Below are 23,713 nucleotides of genomic sequence, written 5' to 3'. Positions count from 1 at the left end.
ATCAAGGCCTATTCCACTACACCAGTGTTGCCAGATTGGAAATGTTAAACTATTGTACCAGATGCTCAAAATTATCATACTTTGAGGAAAATTATTGTACGGCAGTTACAATAACGAGAACATATTGGTTAAATTCAAAACTTAAGTAAACAAGTATTTAAACAACTTTTTGACACATCTACAAATCTACCCATACCCAGTGCCTCAGAGAGAAGCTGTTTCTCAGTCCACACAGCTCAGTTGTTTTTTTTTTTCTTCCCAGCATGCTGACATACAGTAGTATATGAATGGAAAGGTTCGGGTCACAATCATGTCATCATGGCCTACACTAAATATGACTGGCTGTAAGGAGATCCTGTGAGACATGATTCGTAAACACAGATGTAGGAGCCAAGAAATTAGTTAAAATGCGACATATAAACTAAACTTGGTGCTTATTGTAAGTGTCACAATGGTCAAATTATCGTACATTACAGCAGTTTTGGAATTATTGATTGTACATCATACAGAAGGCAAAATTATCACACAAATACAATAATTTTCGTACATCTGCCAACACTGCTCTACGCATTCAGATCATCAGCTCCCTCGTCTCGTCTCGTCTCGTCTCGTCTCGTCTCGTCACCACCAGCATCGGGACCTGGTGGTTTTAATGTTGTACTGAACTAGGGATGGTTCCCTATTCCACCCTCCAAAAAGTACTATATGTCATCAAGCTGGATGATGGATGATAGAGCTAATTATGGATGAATAGACTCCACTCCATATATATGACAACCATATTTTGCAGTTACATTGCAGATTTAGATTTTCATACAAAGCACATGATTGACCTTCTCAGGTTCTCACAAGAAAAAAGCAAGTGTGTATTATGCAAAACTATTGCTAAAAGACCAAAGACAGCAGTTGCATATGAGGAGGTTTCTAAAAACCCGGAGCATTAATCACTACCAAAGGCCACAGTTACCACGATACCACTTTATAATCCATTTATGGCCTCAAACTAAAACTTTGGCATCTGCATTTAGTTGTAGCTGCAGTCTGTCTGCAGATTTTTAGATTTTTTTTGGTCCCCCATTTAAAGTCAAGAGGAGAGCAAACCAAAGCAAGAGGATGATTATTGCTGTGTGTTTCAGGAGAGAAAAGACAAAGTTGGTGAAGTTTTTACCATGATACCAGAGGTATAAATATTGTTTATTTTTTATAAGGATTAGATTGTCATACCACCTCCTCACTCTCGAGCATTTTTATTAATTCATTTTTCTACTTGTTGCCTAAAACCAAAAATCAATATATAATATCCAGTCTGACTGCTGCCTGGATTTTGATGTTTCAGTTGTGAAAACAGCCAACAAAGAAAGTCCTCTTGATGGTGTTTCTTCAGGTTTTATTAAACTACAACACAAGAGACTTGTGCTCCAGAAAAGGATAAGCACTCAATGAGGATCCTAGGGTCACTGATCAGCAATTGTGACTTAAAATGAATGCCAGAGAGAGGTCAGAGAGAGTCAGAGAGCAGTGAAGACTAACACATCTTTGGGGTCATCAGGTGGGAACCTCCTTTCATCAGTGTTTCACCTCGTTGGTCCCACAACACCTCCAGGAGGCTAGGCAGTGAGGAGGCTAGGCGTCCCAAAGCCACTCCCCTAGTGCCAGCCCTCACTGCTCCTGTGCAGCCCAAACAGCCCTGCCACCTTCAACAGACCCAGGCTCCGTTTATGTGAGCTCCAGGTAGTGGCAGTACCACCTGGCTATCACAGATAGAAGGCTAAGTTAAACTACTACAAAGTTCTCACAGATACAAGCTAAACTACTACAAAGCTATCACAGTTACAAGGCTAAGCTACACTAAAATGTGGCAATCACAGATACAAGGCTAAGGCTGAAGGCTAAGCTACGCTAGCCATGCTAGCTAGGCTAGTTCTTGCATGGCTATCACAGCCTACAGACACATACCACAGGCTACCACAGATACAAAGCTAAGCTAAGCTAACACATGGCTATCCCCCAGGAGGCTAAACTGAGCTAACTAAGCTAGCTAGGCTGGCTATCACAGCTCAAACAGCAATACCACCTTCAATAGACCCAGGCTCTATTTATGCAGACTCCAGGTAGTGACTGTACTGATGCTACCTTCCCTAGCACATGCATCACAATTGCCAATATACTAAAACTCACATACAAGACTCAAACTAAGAGAAATAAGGGTGAATGGTAGTGATGTGTCCTTCTGTGTTGAGGCTTCGAAGCGTGTGTCGAGTAATTCATGAAGATTTCTGTGAAGCGCGTATCGAGGCTTGTATCAATGATGTATGTGGTGATGTTCGAAGCCTCGGGAGCCGACTATACCACGTGACTAATTCAGGAAATGGTTCGCGGGTTTGGCGTGCGATGCGATTCGAAATATAAGGGGCAACGAAACACAATGGACCTCCACTGTCCCCTCACATTTTGTTGACTTTAGACTTTATTGTGCGTTTGTTTGCAATCTATTCGAGCTTATTAATGAGTATATTATTGGTTTATTGGCATTATCATTTAAGCACAATTCAATTGATAGCTTCACGCACCAAAGCCATAGTGTCATTATAATCACTCTGCCTGTTTTACATTTATTGTCCACTTGATGGCACAGTAGAGCAAATGAAGCACCGTGAAGCTTCGGCCCATGAGTGAACTAACTGGATGGAAAGCTTTGGTGCTTCATGACACTTCATCTCACCATCACTAGTGAATGGATCAACAAACACACTTACTTGGATGACAGCATGGTCTCACACAGAGAGACTCAAACAGACCACTCCCACTCCTAAATACCCTCACACTTCCTGGATTTTCTCCTGAGAGGACTGATTGGTGGATCTCTCCATCTGATCTCAAGGAGTTGTCCATTCATTGGGTCCCCCTGCTGGTCCCCAATTACCATTGTTTCTCCTAATCCAAATCCACTGACTGGATTTAACTGCCTCATCTGACACTTCCCTCACTGTCTTCCTCAAACTTTGTCCCCTTACTACCAGTTCCCCCAGGAGAGAGATAGCTGATCCAGCTACAAGTCAACTACATCCCACTTCAACTGGGCGAACTCTAGCTTTCCATCCTTTCTGCTCAGCTTCTGTCTGTAAGTCTGTGTACCTCATTTTATTCCTTTCATAGGCTTCTCCCACTGAAGCCTCCCAAAGGACTGTAAGCTCAATGAAATAAATGATCCATTGACTCAACGACCACAGCACTATGTCAGGCCTCAAATTAGTACAGACTATTTCCTGGGGGATAACAAGCTTTCCTCCTAAATCTACCTGCATTTCCCAGTCACAAGCTCCCTCCAGGTGACCACACCCCTGCCTCCTCCCTAACTTACTGCCTCTATGTTTCTCCCCCTCACGTACAAACTGGATATCTAGACTCTCCTTTTTAAAACCTCCTTAATTCACGTGTCGTCTTCCCCCCTAAATACCTGCAGCTAAGCTTCTCAACACCTGATTATGTCGCCACGTATACCGGCCCTGTGATAAACTAATTTTGCAGCTTGACAAAATATGTCTTAAAGTTGCTGTACCTGAACACAATGGGCATGATGGGTCGCCATTTACCCAGAGCTTCAGGTTCTGGAGGGCTGGCAACACATCATATGTAGCCCCTATCAGAAATCTAATGCAGCTCTCCTCCATACTCCACAGGTCCCTCCAGCTAAGCTTCCTCCTCTCTACACTTTCCCAATTCAACCAGTGTCCCTGCTTAGCCTGAGCCACTGCCTTAGCCCCCTTACAGTTTCCTCCTGCCTACTGCTGCACTTGGGTTCCATTTTCTCCCCTCGGAAGGATTTGGAACCACATTTATAACTATTACATCCTTACTCCCGTCTAACAACAAATCTGCCCTAACCTTGGTGCACTTAAACTCCTCTGTTGAGCTAGATACTGGCAGCTGAAGTATCCTTCTCCCCTACATTGCCACACTACTTAGACACCTGGGAGTGCCTAACCCCTTTCTAATATATGAGCTAACCACCTTTTCCATTCTCTCCACAACAGATACTGGGACTTCATCAACTGACAGTGGCCATTAACCTAGGAAATAACCCAAACTGCAAACACCACAACTTCAACTTTCCTGGGAGTCCTGACTCATCTATTTTATCCAGTCCTTCAGCGACATCTTTTCTAAATTGCACAACCTGCTCAACATCATTCAAATCCACATTGTACCACCTACTTAGGCTCTTCACTGACTTTTCCCTAATTGTTGGAATTTCCTCATCATCTATGATAAATTTCCTATCATTTAATTTCCTCTCTAGACTTACTTGGCTTGATTTTCATGCTGGCCCACTTGAGGTTCTTATTTACCTTCTCTAATAGTCTTGTTGTACAAGGCACTGCTCTAGTAACTATTGTCATGTCATCCATGTATATATGAGACAAATGTACACAAAGGGAGCAGCTGAAGTTAGTTTTGTTGGCTTCAAAGTCCGGCGAATCACAAGGTCTCTTTTTCCTGTTGCTCCCTCTTTTTCTGCTGACCATAGCAGGTGCCCTAGAATGAAACAGACACATTCTCTCGCTCTCTCTCTCTCTCTCTCTCTCTCTCTCACACACACACACACACACACACACACACACACACACACACACTGTTCTTGAGTTTCCTTCTCTTTCAAACATGTAAAAATTTAGTCCTCATACTTTGAATCAGAGGATAGAGATGGCCAGTGACAGGGTGCATGCTGCTTTACCCGTCCCTCCCAATCAAAGTGAGGAAGAGAACAAAGAAGAAGAGAAAACTTTTGGAAATATTTTTGCTGAGTTAGAGTCTGTGGACCTGCCTCTTGGAACCACTATAAGGTAAACTCATGCAATATTTAGGAAACATTTTTTATAACTTCATCTGCTGACTACCACTGAAGATAGACTCATTACTCTGACTTTGAAATTGAGTGATTTAAAATGCTTATTGATCCTGATAAAGACATCAAGGGATACCAACAACCAAAGAAACTTCTTACATATTTATTTCATATTTGCTTAACATGTCAAAAGTATAATGTGCATTTCTAGCTATATATATATATAATTATTAACATGGTGTGTGTGTTTCATATATATGACACAGCTGAAAGTGCTTTATATAGTGTATCATGCACAACTTGTGTAGTTGGAAAAAAAAGTTGTCTCTGTTTATTGTTTCAAATCATTTAGCAGTTTAACCCTTTAAACCCCGGATTAACATCTGACACTTTTCACAAGCATTTCAATCCCGGAAAAATGAGAAAATTTGGTTTAATTTCTTTCACGAAAACAAATTACAAAAAAACTGCAAAATGTGACAAGAAAATGACCTGGAAATTAGCTTTAAAAAATGAAAGGAGAACCATTAGAAAGTTATCAAATAACAAGGGAAAATATAACAAAAACTATATTCATATTTATTATAACTGTATATTTAATTTTAATTTTGCACTTTTTAAGATCATTTCCTGTTTTTTTCTTCTTTTACTTTACTTTTATTTATTGTGCTTATTTCAGGCACTTGTTTTGTAACTTTTAAAAATATATATTATTATTTATTTATGTATTTGTACTTATTTAGTTTTGGGCAGTCATTTTTTGTTAAGATGCTCATTGACTTTTTTCCTTGTTTTTGAAAGAAAAACCAAGCCACTTTGCTCAAATTGCAAAGGATTAATACTTTTGAAAGGCCACAGTTACCAATATACAAGTTTTATTTATTCCATAGCCTATGTGGGCTTAAACTGAAGCAATTTAAATAGCCTAATTATTTTGTTCTTATGGAAACATTATGACCTATTTAATTATATTAAGTTACTTCCTTGGTTATTAGAAATTCTACAATTCAACAATGACAACAACAGCCATTATGGTCTGGCTACAGTGTTTTGAAGTAAACACTTTGTGTCCATGTGAACAATGTGACAGTAGTGTACAGGATATGTGGCAACACAGCTGCTGACGTTGAGTTAAGCGCAGCTGTAGAGCGCCCACCACAGGCCAGAGCGCGCACTGCCCTGCAGGCTGTCCTCCGCTGGAGCTGCAGTCACAGCTTCAACAGACACACACAACAATCATGGCGGAGAATGAAACCCTGGAGTGTATAACGGAGCACGAGCGGATTTTACAGGAAATAGAGAGTACCGACACGGCTTGTGTTGGTCCCACTCTTCGGTAAGAATATAACGCTTGTCAGACAGTCATCGCCGATCACAATATTCATGTGTGTCGTTGCATCTCCTGCGTTATCAGACCTTTTGTTCATGAGCTAGCTTAGCAACCTTAGCCACCGGTAGGCTAACATTAGCTATTTTAGCCAACAGGCTACATGGTGTTGAAATGAAGAGTGAGCCTAGATGGCTTGTGAGCTAACAGGCCAACTCTGACCACTGTTTGACTCAGTTGACAGCAGCGCTAGTAAAAACGCGTTTGTGTGTGATTTTGGTGGTTGTGTGTGTTGATGGAGGGCTGGTGACCTGTCAGAATGTAAACATGAACTGTGGGTGTGGCTGTGAACTCCACATCTTGTTATCATTATGCAGCTGATGAGAGCTAACGGTGCTAACAATTTCCGCTAGCAGAAATTAGAACATGAACCGAACTGACATTCTGACAAACATGGCTGGATGAGTCATCCTGGAAACCCGGTGTTGTGGTGATTAAAGAGCTGGGTGGTGGTGAAATGGGATGTGGGGTTCTTTGGTTCACTGCGTTGGTTCTGTTCGGTAGCTACCATGCTAGCTTCCAAGGCCATAATGTATGACTTTAGTTTTACAAGCTAGTGTTTATAGAGTGATTGCTGAATGTCTCCACCTCTCACACACACCTGTCCCAGATACATGCCTGCAGGCCGTGCTTGTTTGTCTGCATACCACCTGCGAAAATATGCCCAGAAGGTAACATTATATCAATACATCAGCTTGTTTCAGTTTCACAGATTTTTTATTTTATTTTATTAAAACTGTCATTGTTTTAGCAGATAGACACAATGACAGTACCCTTTGGTTTGACATACCATACATCTCTTGGATTGTTCATTCAAAATTTGAGTTCAGAAAGACACCATCTTTTGTCTATTTGTGCTTCATTTTCAAGCCTTTTTTTCTAGTATGCCACTTGTTTTTTTCTAGGTGTTTACCTGCCTGAAGGGAAAATCCTGGTTTTATTAATAATTGTGTGCTTCCTGTATTGATGCTATGTTCATGTGATGTCAGAAGGTTGTGGTTTCTGAGTTGGGAAGTCATTCTTCCAACTTGGTTGTGTTCATGTGCTTTGAGGTGGTAAAGTGGGAACAACATGGAAGCTACATAGGAGACTGGTGGCATTTTAATGGCCAGAGCATTTAGACAAGAGTTTAATAGCTGTTTTCACTTTATTTATATTTTTCTATCTTATTTTATGTATAATAATATATTTTATGTATTGCATGTTTTATTTTTATATGTCATCTAGGTCACTCTACTGGGACAGCAGTTAACATTAATACCATATTACACTTAACATGTGATCAAAAATAGATATTTAATATATGTGCATTGACCAAACATTGACTTTTGCCCACCATGTTTATGCATTTGTGACATCAAGCCGGCAACTGGTGTTATAAAATAACCTTATCAGTGTTAGTATACTCATTGGCATGCATCATCAAAAGTTTGCTTGCTTGCCACAGCTAAGAGATGCACATTCTAAAATGTGCAACTACTAAAGTACATGATAGCTACAAGGAACAAAATAATGTTTTTCTTTTTGAAAGGCAATTGTTGACCCTGTTTTCATGCTTTCCACCGTCTCTGCTGCCCTGAATGATTATGCAAATGTCACAACTTAACAACTTGGGGATCATTGAAATTTTCCTATGTCCCACTCATGATTACGACTTTGGAGGGCCGTTCATGTGCTCGCAACTTGTATATAAGATATTTGAAAGGAGCACATGAATGCAGTATAAGTTCACTATTGAATGGACTCATTATTGGTTATACTGCATGATGTCTGCTGACAGATATCTAAGCTGATATACAGAAATCATGCTGCCTTTATGATTGATGAGTTTAACTCTCACTATACACTGACTAGAACTAATGTTGAAGTTAGAAACAATATCTGCTCTGTTTATAGCAGTTAGGGAACTGGCAGGTTCTCTCTTCCTCTGCAGTCTGGGATGGAGACATTATGTATTTATTTGTAAATACATTTAAATGATTTTTTCCTTGTGCTTAAAGGTGAAGTATGTAAAATTTGGGGGGATTTGGTGGCATCTGGCAGTAAACTGCAGATTGCAACCAGCTTCTCCCAGCTAGAATTCCTTCAGTTTTCATTATTTTGAGTTTTTTATTGGGAGCTGAATTATCCGTAGAGGTCTCTTTCTTTCTAAAACAAACAGACCTGCTGATTTAAACTGATCAAAAACCATACAAAGCAGTTTCACTTTAAGAATCCATGTCTCTCTGTTGCACTTTGGCATGTCGCTGGTGGCTGCTAGTCCAACACATGCTTATGTGATGTCACCTTCTTTCTCCAATAACTGAAGACTCAGATGTGCAGCAGGTTTTCACCAGAAGCCAAATTATCCACAAAGGTATCTTTCTCAACAAAACAAATGCATCCGATGATTTAAACTGTTACAAACACTGAATAAAGCACTCCAGTGCTGCTCATTGCAGTTGGGCTTCTTACTACAAGGGCCTACATGAAAACGTGTGGCCGTATCTAGACCCAGTGTTTGGTTTTTCCGTTCTGGGCTACTGTAGAAACATGGTTGTGCAACATGTTTATCTCCATAAAAGAGGACCTGTTCCCCATATAAATATAAATTACTTATTCTAAGCTAAGAAAACACAACAATTCTTATTTTCAGGTGATTAAACACTAAAGAAAACAGACTTGTTATATCATATTCCATTTCCATATTCCCCTAAATCCTACACACTGGTTCTTTACAATATGTATTTAGTGGCACGATGAAACTCTAGGTAGGTCTCTAAACCATCTGGCCACGCTAACACCATATTTTCAACTAATGGTGTATGATGCCTGCATACATTTACTAACTTAGTATCATTTTTCTATAAACACTAAACATCATCCTAATGTTTTTTCTTCAGCACACCTGTGATTATGAGAAATGTATTATCCATGACCTTTGTACAGTGACAGTGCAATACAGCACCCCTGCAGGGCAGCAGTCCTACGCTCACCAACAGCCCACATGTGTCAGTCTCATGTTTTGCTTAAAAGAGTCACATTGTAGTGTATTTGTTGTTTGTAGTGGAAAAAAGCCCTACATATATTGTACAGGGTCAGAGAAATTGAAAGTATGCATTCTGGTCATAGTCAAGAAATCTTAGCTCACCATGGAGCACTTTGTCCTGATTGGCTGTTGAGAGTATTTGCAGCTGAATAATCACTCGCTCTCGCAGGCAGTAAAAGATGTTGTTCCAGCATCTGTTTCAAAAGCAGTTTAGCCATCTTTGTTAACATTCACTACCAGAGCTGAGAAGTGAACTGTGCTCCCCTTCTCTCTGTTTTCATCTCCCTTCTCCAGTTCTATTAGAAAGTGTTTATTACTTACATTTTAAGCAATACAAATTGTGTAGAGCACAATATTTGGGTTATTCCAGGGCCACAGATCTCGTGAAGGGAACTGCAGCCATACCACACTAGTGGAGTTTAAACTGTGAGAATGTCACATGCCTTTTATTTATCAGTTTAAGTTACTGCCACCTCACTTGTGGCAGTACTGTAGACCAGAGATACAGGAGGTCAGGGGCCAGTTGCAGCAGCCCCATACATGTTTCTAGGATTTTAAGATATTTCCAGAATTGTAGGACATATATAGGATTTTAGAATGTTTATACGACTTTAGGATGTTTCCAGGATTTTAGGACATTAGGAACTTACCCTGTCAGGGGATGCAGGGGATCGTCTGGAACTCGCACACTCTGGAACCTAGCATAAAAATAGAAAACAATTCCCAGAGTGAATCATTTTTTTATTGTGAATTAGGAGAATGGTTGGGGAGCCACCCAGCACCCTATGGTGGGCCAGATTTGGCCTGCAGGCTGTAAGTTGAGTATCGCTGCTGCTGTAAACACTGAAAATTCCCCTGAAAATCAACTGGTAAACACACTGGAAGGTAGAAAAAGCATCCTGTTACCCAGAGACCACACTAGGCTGGCTGAAGCTGGCTTCCTATCCTGGCAGGAAGTAGGAAAGCAGTGACCTATTTGTCTTAACAACCACCTGCTTTCAATTATTAATAACAGGAAAGAGGAACCTCATGGCAGCATGGAGGCTGATGATAACCGCGCTGTATGAGCGTGCATGCATCCAGCGTGCAAGTGCTGTGGTGTGCTGTCAGGCCTAGTTCCTAGCTTCAGTTCCTTTAATGGTAATCACTCAGTCATTTATAAAAAACACCAAACGTTAGCCAGTGCCAGCTTTCCAATGCAAGGATTCGCTGCATTTCTCTGTCATCGTGGTATACATAGAATATCTTGGGATTTTTCGCACCGTAAATTAAAGCTATTTATTCAGTTTGTTTTTGCGTGCTATAGATTAGCCCTTAAAAACTGGAAGTGACATCACTTTGCTTGTGCTGCTTCCAGGGGCCTTCCACAAGGGTTTAAACCTTCGAACCCCTTTAACTATTTCAAAAACAGGGGGAAAAAGGGAATGAGCAACTTGGTAGGAAATGCTCCACCAATTGCAAGAAACTAGATATTGAAAATATGTTTTAAAAGCTAGGGGAAAAAGTTCAAGAGAAAAAAAAGAAAAAGGCTACAGAAACACAGTGCTTATAATTATCATAATTACATATTTAAAATTATGTTCTCATTTTTAAGTCCTTTCTTTCTTTGTGTTTTGTTTTAAGTTTTATTTTTTAAACTTATTTTCAGGTACCTTTCTCATACTTTTTAGTAAAATCTTACTAACCTTTGAGTCATTTCCTCTTTTGTTGTTAATTGCCTCCTTCTTATGTTTGAAAGAAAGCAAGCTATTTGCTCAGGCTTCAAAGGGTTGAAGAAATCTGAAAAAAATGAGCCCCCTCAAAGTCGAGGATTTGAATCATCAGTTTAACTGCGATTACCTCAAATCAACTCATCTTCAGTTGTTGCTGTTTTGTCAGTCAGTGTGCTTTGTCGACTGTTCAGCGCTCCTCATTTTCACGCTGCTCTTCAGTACAGTCAGCTGTGGATCCAGTCCCAGGGTGGGTCTGAGAGCCTGTGTAGACCTGCTATTAGCATGCATTTCAGATTCAAATTCAGAAAACTTTATTGTCTGCTGTGACAGAAAATAGTCTTAAACATGGCTCAAAATACAATATATAGTGCAAAATAAACTTGAACAATAAACATACAGCATGTGTCTCTAAAAACAGAATAAATACTAAATGAAAATAAGTTGGACAGAATAAAAATTACAATATACTACAATGTGCAAAGTGGCATAGAGCTTATGTAGATGTGTGGATCATAGTTATTTGTTTGAGATGTTTATGGAAGTGGGAATGAAGGAGTTTGTATAAGTGTTTTTCTTGGCCAAGGAGGCTTATAGCGGCAGCCTGATGGTAATGTCTGGACCTATGCAGACGGTGAGTGGGATCTTTTGTTGTGTTTTGCTTTCCTTTCAGCTGCTTGGGTATACAGTACTGACAGTAGAGTCTGAGTTTTGCCAGTTATTTTCCTTGATTTCTTTTTTGATGATTCAAAACACAAGTGGAACGCTGAGACATATTGCTGTTCATATCTGTGTCTATCATGCGTCTCCAGCTGACCAGTTGTGTTTAGATTTTGCAACTACCCTGTGCACAGTTATAACTTTCACACTTCCTAGCTGCTCTGTAGCTGCTTGCTACTCACGTTTGCAAGTCCAAGGACAAGATATAGGAGCATTAGCACACTGTCACCAAAACAACTACACGTCCTGCAATGAAGATGTGGTCCTTGTGGGAGATGCAGTAGAATGGCGTTAGTGCTTATATTACAAAAGATGTGTGGTCAAGTGCACAGACCACCTCCGCAAGTGGTTTGAGTTATGAGATTGAAAATGTGTCTTGGTGGGCTTTTACACCTGTATTCAGCGCTATCCAGCTGTGATCAGATCACCTGGGATGCATGTTGATGCCAGGTCTAAACAGGCTGTGAGTGAGACGGAGGCAGCTGAGGGAGGACAACAGGCCGGTCAGACTCTGAGATAACATTATTATCTGCCTTCTGCTTAGAAGTAGTAAAATAAAGGTCAAAGAAACTTTTGTTTGATTTTTTTTTTGTGTTGGCAATAAATGTTGTTGTACAATTCCAATCTGCCATCAGCATAGTTAGTTAGCATTTAGCTTTAATTTCTAAGTGTTTGTGATTGGCAGCTTCTGCCAGCAGCTGGATCTGACCAAAAGAAATCCAATATCTAGCAAGGCAACATTTTCTTTTTTATGACAGTTCCGATATGAGGATATCATCAATATGTTTAATTTGTGTGACTTTAAAAGAATCCATGTGTGAAAATATAATTTCAGCTGACTTTCCTTGTATAGTAATGTGCAGAGAAAGTACTTCAAATGTTATTACAGTCAGAGGAACATTTTGATTAAGCTTTTCAGCAAACCTATTATGAAAACTTTTTGTCTTTTAAATACCGGGAATTCTTAAGTGACGTCAATACAAGACTTAAAGTAAATTATTACTGTAATGCATGTCTCTATATCATTTTGAGGGCTTCTAATAACATAACCATAGCAGCATGAATAGACACACATCAAAATCTAGATGCTGCTGGGTTGACCGGATTTTACACACTGCAGCTATTGCTCTGTGGTGCTCTGTCTGTGCACTGTCAGTGTCCTCTTTTAGCTCTGTGACGTTATGGGTTATAAATTAGTTTTCACTGCATGACACAATAGACGTGTGGCGTGGAGTCTCACAGTCACTGGATGACACTTTGCAGCCCTACACATTTTCTGTACTAAGATACACCATTGCATTTAGAGCTGTCAATAACGTGCACAGCTTTACACTTTATTTGCACTACCATGCAGATGCAAGTGGGATTTTGAGCCCTGACTTGTCCTGGAGCTGCAGCTGAGCTGACTTCAAACTCCTCTGCAAATTATGTGAAAGTAAGGATGAACATTTGTTTAGGTGAAGCATCATCTGATTTGTTTAACAAAATATCTCCAACTTCTGGCCACTGCATAGCTCCACAGAGGCCATGTCTAATGCGCAGGGCTTGTTTGCTGTATGAGTATCAATTCGGAGTACAAAAATAAACTGGGCATCCCAAATGTGAAGATAATTAGTAAAACATTTGCAAAATAAAAAAAAGAGGGCAAGTAGGCTATTTGTGCTAATACGTAGTAAAATGATCACAATCTTTTAATTGTGTTCTTATTGCCATAGGGCTGCACTTAACAATTATTTTTAAATGATTAATCTATTGGTTTTTTTTGATTAATTGTTTTTTTTATTTATCTAATTATTATTTTTTATTACTCGATTAATATTTTTTTTTACTGAAAATTAAATTTAAAACTTGTCATACACTGCTGGGGATATTTCCCAACAAAAAATAGCCCAGTCCTAACTGGTAATCTGTGACTTACAGTCAATGCAAGAGCTTGGTCCACTCAAGTAAAAGGAATGTAGTGCAATCTACATTTAACAATCCAACAGCAAAATAAATAAAACAATGTAAAATTCAAGTCAACAAAACATCTTACAGTAAAATTAGTGCAATTTGAATATTAATTATAACTAGTCCATTCTTTCTGCATCATAATAGTCCAGCCTTAACGCACGTTACGTGAATCGACGTATTCACATAATGGATTACGTCGACGCGTCGCCCCAGCCCTATACTGCAGCAGCCACAGGTTCGACTCCGGCCTGCAGCCCTTCGTTGCATGTCATCAACTTCCGCGGTATGCGGCCCACTGAATATGTGCCGCAGTGTTTCTCCCACTGGCCTCAAGGCGAGTTCCCACCCTTGCATTGTGATTATGTCAGAGGTTTTGAAATAAACCTTCTCTTTGGGAATGTTTTACAAATATAAATATACCATGGCTCAAAAATTCAGAATTCAGTTCAATTTCATTTATAAAGCCCATTATCACAAAACACAGTCTACCTCACAGGGCTTTACAGCATATGGCATCCCTCTGCCCTTAGACCCCACATCTTCTAAGGAAAAATCCCAAAATAAACCCTGTAGTGAGGGGAAAAAATGGTAGAAGCCTCAGGAAGAGCAACTGAGGAAGGGATCCCTTTTCCAGGTCGGACAATCTTGTTTGCAGTTGGAGGTATCCTGTCAACAGTTTAACAGACATCTCTTTTATAATGGTGGTCTATGGAGAAAATGTTCTGTGGGCTGCAAGGGATTTTTTCACTACAATACCACGAGTAGTCACTGGGAAAATTTGCTGCGAGGCTGAGCAGCTTTCCTGGAGGTTTCCTGGTTGGTCCTCAAAGAATTTGTAAACTATAAAGCAGGCCCACAGGAAAGCCACTTTCCATTTTTCCAATAGACACTCATTGTAAAAGAGTTTCTAAAGTGTCTAAAACTGTTGACAGGACACCTCCAACTGCTAATAAGGTCAATTATGAATCTCTCAACTCTGAATTTTTGAGCCATGACAGTTTTTATATTTATAAACTTTCCTAGAGAAAATGATTTAAAAATCCTTGACATTATTACATTGTGAAGTCTATAAGCCAAGTGGGAACTTGCAGGCGCATTACTGTGCATATTGAGTGGGTCAGATACCCTGAAAGTAAGTTTTGTTGGTGTATGTGCATTTTTTGGGCCAGTTGAGAGCTCTATTCTGTAGCTGAGGAATGCTTTTGATATATAGTGCGGTTATGCATTGCACCACACTTTCAGGGCGCAGAGCGTACTCTGGAGCAGATGGAGCAGTAGAACAGCAGGCCAGCAGCTGCTCCTCTCATCCATCGATTTGATCTGATGAGCTCTGACTGGGTAGACTGATCAATTATCCTCCCGTGACTCAAACTTCACAAACTGCTACTGAGGAAAATAGAACCCACAAAGAGGTCAGCCTGTGTTGGACTGCTCTGCGGTCAATCCAAAAATCCTCTGCTCATGCTCCATGCTCGCTAGCACTCCACTGCTCTACTTATCAACAATGTCTATATTTTCAATAAACCTATTGTTAAATATTAACAAAAACTATGGGGGTGATCAGTTGACACAAAAGTAATTATGGTTTTAATTTGAAGGCCACATTTACCATATTCTGTGTTTGGATGGTTGTGTTAAGGGTATGTAAATAATCAGCCCAGGTGCTCCATGTACCTGTGTTTTTCGTAGATTTCCTTGTAGGTTTATCAGTAATGACCTTCAGCAATGAGTTTCAGATAAAATGTCTTTTGGCAAATGATTTCTATTTCTCTTAACTGGATTAAGTGCTTAAATCAGCACAGCTCTTGTCTGTCAACCTCCAACCACCTACACAGGAAGCTTTGGCAGTCAGATAAAGAGAAGGGGGAAGATGTTGAAAGGGAAATTATGTAGGCTGACAGAAATATCTGAACATTGATCAGGCTTTTTTTATTAGTTTAGATTATTCAGCCAGCACGGCCGATACTTCAGCACGGCAGTTTGAGGAAACTGAGCTTTTGTCCTGTTTGCCTCAATCAACAAAGACTTTGTGAAGAAAAATGGCGTTAAATAAGATGGCTTTCAGGAAAAAAAAAGTGTTTCGTAATAAAAGCAGCTGGAATTCAATAGAAATGAACTGCAATAACCAGTGCTATTGTGAAAGTCAGTTCCTTGCAGCCGTTTGGCAGTTTTTGGCATGAGATGCAGCTTTGGAACAGTGATAATTTGGGTCTGTCACATCTAGGGCTGAGATTGTTCAAGCAAAAAAACTGCATTATTTATTCTAGTATGTTGTGACACATTTTCCCTTCAGCAAAACATTTGCAGTGCCTGCAATTTTGGATATTGCACTTGGCTATATTGCGATTTCAACAGTATTGTAGTAATCTTGCAACTCTGGGCTCTGATAGCGTAATCTTCTGCCTTCTGCTTAGAAGTGGAGAATTTACAGCTAACAGCAACTTCATGCAATGCAGTTTAGTATCAGCAAAAAACACAACACAAACTGTATGTTTTCCTATAAAAAGTGATGCTCCCAAATTCATACACAAAAGTCCAGACTTTCCTCTGCAGACACGTGTTTGGAAATGTGTGCAGTCTGAGTGAACTAGGGTCATTTTAAGGTACATCCTTGCCATGTTTCTTTTTCGAAACATAACCATGGTAACTTTTTTTTGCCTAAATCTTACCTCCGTACCTGTACATTAATTACATAACTGTTCATTGAGGACCTAATGTCATTCGTCGGATGCTAATTTGTATGATATCATTATAAGTGTTGCGTGCATTTACATAGGATTTAGTATGACTTATTGTACAAGAGCACGTTGAACGTGGCCTGTTAACTATAATTCACCAATGTCACTGTTACCCAGAATGTCCTACCAAGCCCTCTTCAGAAATCTAGCAGTTCAGTTAAGTGTATCTTGATAGTCAAAATGAATAAAAAGGAACCTATTGTTAAATATTTGTAACAGCTAAATCTCATTGAAGTGACAAAATTCTTGAGTCGGGTGCAGATGTAGCCACAACCAGCTATTTCAGTACTGTTAGCTCTTCTATTCTGTCTTTATGATAGATGTGAATTCACATGATGTTTTCAAAGAGTGGACAGAGGTACTACAACTCCATACTGACTGGACTGGGTAGTGGTGTACCAGTTCACAAAATTCACAGTTCAGTTCATGGTGAGTTTCTTAGGCACTTTGGAAATGATTGCAAATGGCCTGCCTTGTCCCCGGCACCCCTGGAGTTGTGCTCCTGAAAACCGTTACAAGCACCTGTGAACGCATGTCTGATATTATCATAAAGGTGGTTAACAGGTGGGTTTAACATTTCCCATGAACAGTCCGGCAGTTAAAGACTCTGTGGGAGCAATTATGCTGATAATTTGGATAATTCAGTCTAATTTGCATTTGGATGTAAGTATCCAAAACTATAAAACTCTTATGTTATCAAAGTTCCTTCTCCACTTTATTGCTCCTCGACTTGGGTGCTTTTGGCTCACTGTGCAGAAAGATAAGAGTAGAGTTTGTTGTCACATTTATCTCCCAAATTCTGAGTTTAATCACATAGTCAGCCTACCTACAAGCAGGGCTGGAGGGGATCTTTAAATTTTACATGAAATAGAATAACTAAAAATAGATTCACATTAAATATGGCTGGTTAATATAAATGCTAAGATTGGCCATTGTACCATCAGATTTTCATTTAAAAAGAAATGCTGTTATTTTTAGACAGTGTTTTTTCAACAGTGATGGGTCAGTTATCCTGAGAAACAAAGGGGGACAATACATATTTTTTGATGTTGTTGTGTTTGAAATTTTAACCACAAAAAAATAGTGTGGGCAAAACAAAGGCCTCTTATTTCATGGTGGTTAACTACTACATTTAGCCGTTAATGCTCCAGCAAATGTTTTCACTTCAGTTTTTATCATCTCATCTCACCTCTATCAAGCCATATCTGTATGCTGGGTTTGCCCAACTACATGCAGGTGTGTTTAAATAAACCACCCACAGTGTTCAGGAGGTGCGCAATGGTCCACATAAGTCAGAGAAGTTACCCTGCGATTCCCTCCCCTATTCAACAGCTCATCATGTCAGTGCCAGTTTGAAACAGACAGCAGTGCATCTGTCACAGACATTAAAATCCTCTGTGTGGTGACTGAGGTATCATTTTACCCATCTCTGGGTCACATTTTTTTTAAATTAAGGAACATTTAAAACATTTATGTGTATGAACACTGAACAAAAACTATCCCAAAAGGCCACAACTACTGGTTAGAACTACAGGTACTGACAGGCTACAGAGCTGAACAGCATATACTATGAAACTGAGATTACTAAAATACAGCAAACAGTTCAAATTACATTTTTTTGGAGGAGTGGTTTAATTCATTCTACCTTGGCTATACTGAAACATACAAAGCAACCAGATTTAGAACCAAGGATGTTGTTAGATGGAAAGTCAGAGGAACCACAAAGTCTTCATGATTTCTCCTTTGGGCACCATGGTATCTGCATCAAATGTCACGGTAATCCATCAAATTATTCTCTTGAGACAGGCTTCTCCAGTCTGAACCAAAGCATTGGATCAACTTTGTCATCCCGCGAGCATGACTAAAAGTTATTGTTTTATTCAACAAAATACAGACCTTCCTTACTTTCATGGGATTAGTTTGAATGTTGCTGTGAAGTATGGTAAAATAACAAGACTTAATGAGTGGATTAAATGAGCTATGTATGACAGGTCCTTCTGCTGTTTACTCACCAGCATGTCACCAAGGCAAACACAGAATTTTAATGTGTCAAATGGAATAGCATTGTTTAGTCCTTCCTGAACTCTGATTTTTCACTCCTGATGCGGCACGAGTGTTGCAACTGTAAGGGAAGGCTGATATTGTAAAATCAGTTGTAATAGCTGAACTAAGTGTTACACAACACGTGTAGTAAAAGCCCTGTAGGTAAGCATAGTCACTCACACGTCCATAATAAATATAAAACCATTGCCAGAGTAAAGAGTAAGTGAGAAACTGCTAATTTTTCCGTACAACTATTATTATTTTTATCTGTTTATTTACAGTTTTATGAAAAAATTTGAACTTGAAATTGTTTGGCAGTAAATGCTCCTGTTTTCTATCATATAAAATGCAGTGTTTAGGATCTCTGAATTTTGCTTGACAGGAAATGTTATAGAGTTCTAGGGGTAAATCTAACATAATTTTAAATAGAAAATTGTTATAATTCTAAATATAGTTTTGTGGATATTTCCCCAACTTTTGGGGCTACTTTGCTAATAATCCCCCCTCTTTTTTAAAACTATTTTATAGGTAATTTTCTTATCACGTTACTACTTTCTCGCAATTTGTGGCACATTTCTTACCAAGTTGCTCATTGACTTTTCTCCCCACATCTTCCAAAGAAAAAGTAGCTCAAATTTCTATTAGAAACAGTCTAATAGCTTGTGAAAGGAATCTGAATGCAGCACAAGAAATATATATGTTATACATTATATATTTTTTCCCCTTTGATGGGATAATATCTGGGATAATAAGTCATTTTAAAGTCATCACCTTTTACCTTTTTTTTAAAATTTTATTTTTTATATTTATTCTCTGGACATTTTTTGCCATGTTGTCCAAACATTAATGCCAGACATGTTGACAGAAAATAACCCTGCCCATATAAATTAAATTGTGTACTCTGAGATCATGAGTGTAGCATTGCCATCACATTGGCACTAGATGGAACTGTTACTCCAGTCACAATAAATGGCCACTGTTGGTAGTGTAGTTTGGGATCCTCATTGATCATTTCCTAACCCTTGCTATATCAGAAGCATCTCAAACTTAAAGGCTAATCTATTTGATGTTTTTGATTTCTAGTTGTGCTAATAAATCAATGTTATGGCTTTACAATCAACTGTAGTATTCTTTTTGCCCAGGATGAGTTTGCTCTATGATCTATCTACACTGAGTCATTCAAAAAACAGTCGGTTTTTGACCGAGTTCAGGTCATTGCAGCTTGTGACAAGTTACAATATATAATGACTGGGTATCATTAACAAAGTGAAATTCTCATTTTATTTTATGCATGTTGAATTAAAAAAAAATATATTTAAATAGCATACTTTCAGAAGGAATGAAAATATTGACATGCATTGGGGCCATCTATTACACACTTGGGACACTTTTTTCAGTGTTACTCAATGGGGCAACATATGAAGGTAGAAGGTAGATTTATTAGTTTTTTTTTTTAAACAAATTTTAAAAAACGAAATTACATTTTTCCTTGATCTTGCTACATCTTTGCAGTTGAACCATGTTGAACGAAGTTGAAATAGGTCATTGAGATTGAGACTTGCAATGTAATATGAGATGCAGCCCTATAGGTTGTAAATGTTTTCCTTTCTTAGGATTTTTTTTAATAGCTATGTTTCAATGTTTCAAAGAAAAATGTGAAAGCAGTGTTTCAATGTGAAAAGTGTCCCTCATAGGGATCCACCCAGAATCAGCTGATTCTGCAGCTCCCCTCAGCTTTACAAAGCTTTATTGGCAGTCTGTTCGTTGTTTAGCTTTATGCTTTGTAAATTACATGCTTTGGTTCATTGTCATTGCTCTCTGTTTTTTTCACATTTTTTTCCATTTCTCCATCTGCTGGTCAAACAGTCAATTACACCTAAAGACGTGTCAGCATATTGTGGCCCACTGACACCATTAAAAACTCATTCAGTTGATTCATTGTTGCGTTTTATGAGTGGAAACAAGCAGGTGATAACTTAATTGGCATTAGCTGTATTCAAAATCATCCCCTATCACAGATATAGAGCACTACATAGTGTGTTCACCATTTTGTAGTGGTGTTCGAAGTCTCTGCTGGTAATCTAATCCACAATATAGTGCGCTCTTAAATGCCCACAATGCACAGCAAATTTAAGGGTACATACGATGTACCCTACATATAACTCCCGTCTACCACAATGCAATGCGGTCTTGTATTTCCAACGTAGTGTCCGAAATCTCTTTTGGTTATTTACTATATAGTGCACTATTTAATACACACATAGTGAATAGTGAGTGAGTGAATGAGGGGACGGTTTCAAACACAGCTATAGTCTTTTGGTGTAACAGGCATTTCTTCCTTGCTTTCAAATTCAACATAAGACATTAATAGTTCATTTTCATTTTTAAATTGTTTAACTGTGGTAATATTGTTTCAAAACCATCTCTGAATGATCAGGATTTTGTGTTTGAAGTGAATATCTCAGCATTTCTGTAATATTTCTATGGAGAGTAGTTGTGGTTATAAGCCAGGTTGGGCTAGGTTAATGCTAACCTGCTTATACACAAATACACACATTTCACTTACTTTTACACACCAACACACAGTGACCCACAATATTACACAGCCACAGTAGAGCTCTCTCCTTCCCTCTCACACACACTCATATGTACACACAACCATCTGTGCCTGCTGAAGCCAGGCCAAAATATGACAGATAGCTGTGTGTGTTTGTGTGTGTGTGTGTGTGTGGTTTGTGAGATGCTCAGTAGTGATTCATAGCCAGATTCTTTACAATAATGTGTGTGTGTGTGTGTGTGTGTGTGTGTGTGTGTGTGTGTGTGTGTGTGTGTGTGTTTGGTTTGTGAGATGCTAAGTAGTGATTCATAGCCAGATTCTTTACAATAATGTGTGTGTGTGTGTTTGGTTTGTGAGATGCTCAGTAGTGATTCATAGCCAGATTCTTTACAATAATGTGTGTGTGTGTGTTTGGTTTGTGAGATGCTCAGTAGTGATTCATAGCCAGATTCTTTACAATAACGTGCAAACAAACAACTAGCCACCGAGGCCTCCCCACTAGCACAGGAATTCTGGTTCTCAGTGTTTTTGTAGCGCTGTTGTTCAGTGTGCAGACACTGGTGGTGAATTTCAGTATGACAAGTTACACACAGCACTGCTTATCAAAAACTGGCTTTGAAAATGTGCCTTGTAGAGTTCTTCATCATGTGTAGGCTCGTTGAAGGGCACCATCTCTGGTGCAGTATGCGAGTACTGTGTGACCTCAACCATCATAGATACTGAACAAGAAAGAATTTTTGTTCTGCTTGAGCTAATGACTACTTTACAGCTCAGGTTTGGTTTACTGCATCACTTCACAGATAGAGGAGGTGTCTGATACACCCAAAGTTATTTGGTCCACCTCTGCAGCCTCGATTTAGTCTGCCAGAAAAAATGGTTTTGGATCAGGCCCAGTTGAACCAGCAGATGGCGGGAAAATTTTGTGAATGCGATTGTGGTCTGTGGGGAGTGGAAGGAAAAGTTAAGCATGTCCAGAGCATCACTCATATCTCTGTGTGAGCTCCTTCATCTTTACATTAAGGAAGAATCCATAGCTAACGCCAGTGAGTATTTGCAGTCGTTTCACATTCTAGTGTGGTCATAAATATATATTCTAAAACTAAAGCTGTACTGTCAGATTTTTTTTTAACGGGGAAAGTACTAGGTTTACCACTTGAAAGTCGGAGATCTAAATCATTTGTCAGAGACTCTCAGTCGACTGAGCAGGTGTTTTTTTTCTCTGGTCAGTGTACTTCTGGGGACGTCTTGGTCGACATATAGCGACAGTGGTGCGAGGTAGCAGTGTGTTAAAATCAGCGCCGACAACATTAAAAGCCGATATTTGGATACACAAAGTCGATAGTAGTTACGTGGTGTGTGAGCCTTGTGAGTCAGTGTTTAAACACTGCAACAATACGACAAACCTACCTAACCATTTGAGCCGACACCACCCAGATGTTTTGGAACCTGTTGCTAATGCTAAAGCTGTGGATCACACACAAATGCAGGTTGACAAATCCTGCTTAAATGTTTATTACTTTTGTTAAGTTCAGCTCAGGCAAAAATGTGCACTTTTCTGTACTTAATATTTATTTTAGTTTTAATTTTTATTTAATAAAGAATAATGTAATGGTAAAATAAGTTTTGGTGTCAGTTTGTTCTAAATCAATAAAGATAATGCACGCATTATTGAACACATATCAGAAGGTATACGAATGAATTATCTGGGTATTTCTGACATCAACACACATAACTGAATCAATATTGAAGCAACTGGATGAATATCGAATCAAATTGAAATCAAATCGAATTGTGACCCATAGAATAGAAATTGAATTGAATTGCGAGGTTCTTGACAATACCCAGCCCTATTGCTTGTTATACATAATAAAAAATTCTGCCACTTTGTAAATATCGTACATGTACACACACACTGCCATAAACTGACGAGCAAACATGCAAATACTAATAATAATGTGTCAGCTTTACCATTCTGTTAAGTGCATCTGTCTTGAGGAACCTCCATCAGGCTGCAGACAGACATATGCAAATCCTTTTTCATTTTAACAGTACTGACACTTTTCTCTTTTTGCTCATCTGTGCCCTTCTGTCTTACCCCTCTTCTTTTTCTTTTAACTCTGCTGTTTGTCTCTCCCAGATCTATTTATGATGACCAGCCCAACGCACACAAGCGCTTCATGGAAAAGCTGGATGCCAGGATAAGGAACCATGACCGTGAGATTGAGAAAATGTGCAATTTCCACCACCAAGGCTTCGTGGATGCCATCACAGAGCTCCTTAAAGTCCGAGCTGATGCAGAGAAGCTGATGGTAAGTGGGATCACTGTACTGGTTTCCAGGCCAGAGGAGGTCATAGCAGGACAGTTTGCAACACACGTTGGTTGCTAAATGCCAATACATAGCATTCACATGCACCCCAACCACATACCAACTAGATTGTTAAGAGAATTTAAGAGATATGCTTCACCATCATTGGGTTTGTCAGAGTGGACATCTTATAGAGACATCTGAGCTCATTTTGAAATAATCCGATACATATAGGGCTAATCTTTGTGAAAGAATCCCTCTGTGATAATCTAAATAAATATATATAAATCTGAAAGTGTTAATCAGTTGATTACCTTCAATAAAATCACATTTTAGACACATTAAGAGAGCTTTTTACATTCTGATGCATTATTGCATTATACAGGTGTTATCATTAGTTGGAACCATGCTTTAGTGAAATTGTCA

The 23,713-nt window shown here is 39.0% G+C and overlaps 1 protein-coding gene across 4 annotated transcripts in view; it reads left to right on the top strand.

The window, feature by feature from the left end:
- Positions 1–4,620: 4,620 nt before the first annotated feature.
- exoc6 (exocyst complex component 6) overlaps positions 4,621–23,713 on the top strand; it is a 73,050-nt gene continuing 53,957 nt past the window's right edge. For 2 of the 4 annotated variants that reach the window (XM_042507561.2, XM_088069670.1), the window contains exons 1-2: positions 6,027–6,182; positions 23,119–23,290. In XM_042507561.2, the coding sequence (XP_042363495.1) occupies positions 6,085–6,182; positions 23,119–23,290 (270 nt within the window). In that variant the 5' untranslated portion in view covers positions 6,027–6,084. Of the gene's footprint in view, positions 4,845–6,026; positions 6,183–23,118; positions 23,291–23,713 lie in introns of those variants that run through there. The other 2 variants (XM_042507556.2, XM_042507558.2) reach the window with 2 other exon arrangements.

This window comes from Plectropomus leopardus, chromosome 19 (genome assembly GCF_026936395.1).
Source record: "Plectropomus leopardus strain MGB_pleo_1.0 chromosome 19, ASM2693639v1, whole genome shotgun sequence".
In the NCBI taxonomy this organism is placed as follows: Eukaryota; Metazoa; Chordata; class Actinopteri; order Perciformes; family Serranidae; genus Plectropomus; species Plectropomus leopardus.
This window is presented reverse-complemented; position numbering and strand designations above follow the sequence as displayed.